We start from the raw sequence: 1,934 nt of genomic DNA on the forward strand, positions 1-1,934 counted from the left end.
AAAATTCTTCATTTAACAATATGACAATTAATACACATAGAAAATTTGGCATCATTGTAATACTTTGCAACATTTTGTACTTTATCCTGCAAAATTTTATATAGTAAAGAAAAAATGGAGACGAAGGATAATTTATCACAGGAATGATAACTATATAAAATAATTTAATCTCGAAGTAGGATAAAGACAAAATGCATGACTTCGTATAACAAATTTCAGTACTAGTAGAAAATAATCATTTCTTTGATTACTAATTGGAAATTGAATTTTGTCATACAAAATATATATAATATACATATAAAATATTGCCATATTTTTTATGTTGAGGCTTGATTATTAATTTGTATTTGTAATATTCTATTTTAACACATACAGTTTTGTGCTTCTGGCAATAGCTTTATCGTTTCATTAATCGCATTTGCCACATAATCTAAATTATTTTCATTGATCCCGCACATATTTATACGTCCACTACGTAACATATAAATATGATAATGATCTCTCAGATGCTGAACTTGTTTTTCTAAAAGAAAATCGGAAGAAAACATTTTTTCATAACTAGTTTTATCAAAATACTATATTGTAAAATATAAAATATAATTTTTACAACTAACCTGTGAGGCCTGTATATGAGAACATTCCAATTTGTTGAATAATATGATCCCAAGTACCTGGAGTACCTAGTTTGAGCAATCTATGATGCAAACCTACTCTCATTTGTTTAATTCTATTGGACATTGTTTTAATATGATCCTTCCTAAATATTGAAATGCATTATTAAAGTAAATAATAAAGAATATAATTTTTTTTTATAGATTTTTATAAATCAATCACCATTCTTCAAAGAACTCCGGATTTTTCAGCACAGTTGCAACAATTCGAGCACCATGATTAGGAGGATTGCTATACATTCCTCGGATAATTAATGTTAATTGTGATCTAGCTTGAATTATCTCCTTTGTATCGGCCAACACGAAAACTATATTACCAACTCTTTCGTTGTACAATCCAAAATTTTTCGCAAAACTTTGCGTACAAATAAATTCGATTCCACGTTCGGCAAACATTCGTACAGCATACGCATCTTTATCTAAATCACCACTTGCAAAACCCTGTTAAGAATCAATGTGTAATCAGATTTATCAGAATGACTATAAAAAGATCATGTTATTTATTCTTATCATTCATTCGCTTAGATATTAACTTAGATATTGACCTGATATGCACTGTCAAATAATGGAAAAAGGTGTTTCTCTTGTATTACATCAGCTATTTTAGTCCATTGCTCTGGAGTTGGATCACATCCAGTTGGATTATGTGCACATGAGTGCAGAATAATTACAGCATTTTTTGGAGCATCTCGTAAATCCCGGAGCATTCCTTCTAAATCGATATTACGAGTCTTTTCATCCCAGTATGTGTATTCACAAGCGTTTTTAAATCCTCCATTAGTAAATACCAGTCTGTGATTTTCTGTCAGTACATATAATTGCATAAATATATGAAAATTTTCACTAGTAGATGAAATAAGAGAAAGAGAGAAGAGAGAGAATAATATATTATTTTTTAAAAATAACTTTTTTAAAATTTACTTACCCCAGGAAGGTTTACTGTAGTAAAAAGTATCGTAATGTAGAATACGATTCAAAAATTCAGCGGTAACACGTAATGCTCCAGTACCGGAAAGCGACTGAATACCAAAAGCACGCCCTTGGCCAATAACAGGAGAATTTGCACCTAATAACATACTTGTAGCAGCTTCGCTAAATGCTTCTAAGCCAAGAACTGGTAAATATTCATGATTTTGTAAATCATCTGCAGCAAGTGACTTTTCTACCTTTTTTACAACTGGTAGAACCCATGGTTTACCTTCATTAGTGCGGTAAGCTGAAAAAGATTTCTATATTTCTTAATAATTCATTATAAATAGATAT

The 1,934-nt window shown here is 29.9% G+C and overlaps 1 protein-coding gene across 1 annotated transcript in view; it reads right to left on the reverse strand.

Moving 5' to 3' along the window:
• The window catches only part of LOC108747163, a 9,276-nt gene that overhangs the window by 6,378 nt on the left and 964 nt on the right, over positions 1-1,934 (reverse strand). The window contains exons 2-6 of the mRNA XM_018484456.1: positions 1,597-1,887; positions 1,217-1,473; positions 835-1,112; positions 615-757; positions 370-523 (exon numbers count right to left, since the gene is read on the reverse strand). Coding sequence (XP_018339958.1) covers positions 370-523; positions 615-757; positions 835-1,112; positions 1,217-1,473; positions 1,597-1,887 — 1,123 coding nt within the window. The remainder of the gene's footprint in view (positions 1-369; positions 524-614; positions 758-834; positions 1,113-1,216; positions 1,474-1,596; positions 1,888-1,934) is intronic.

Source organism: Trachymyrmex septentrionalis, unplaced genomic scaffold (assembly GCF_001594115.1).
Source record: "Trachymyrmex septentrionalis isolate Tsep2-gDNA-1 unplaced genomic scaffold, Tsep1.0 scaffold196, whole genome shotgun sequence".
Classification (NCBI taxonomy): domain Eukaryota; kingdom Metazoa; phylum Arthropoda; class Insecta; order Hymenoptera; family Formicidae; genus Trachymyrmex; species Trachymyrmex septentrionalis.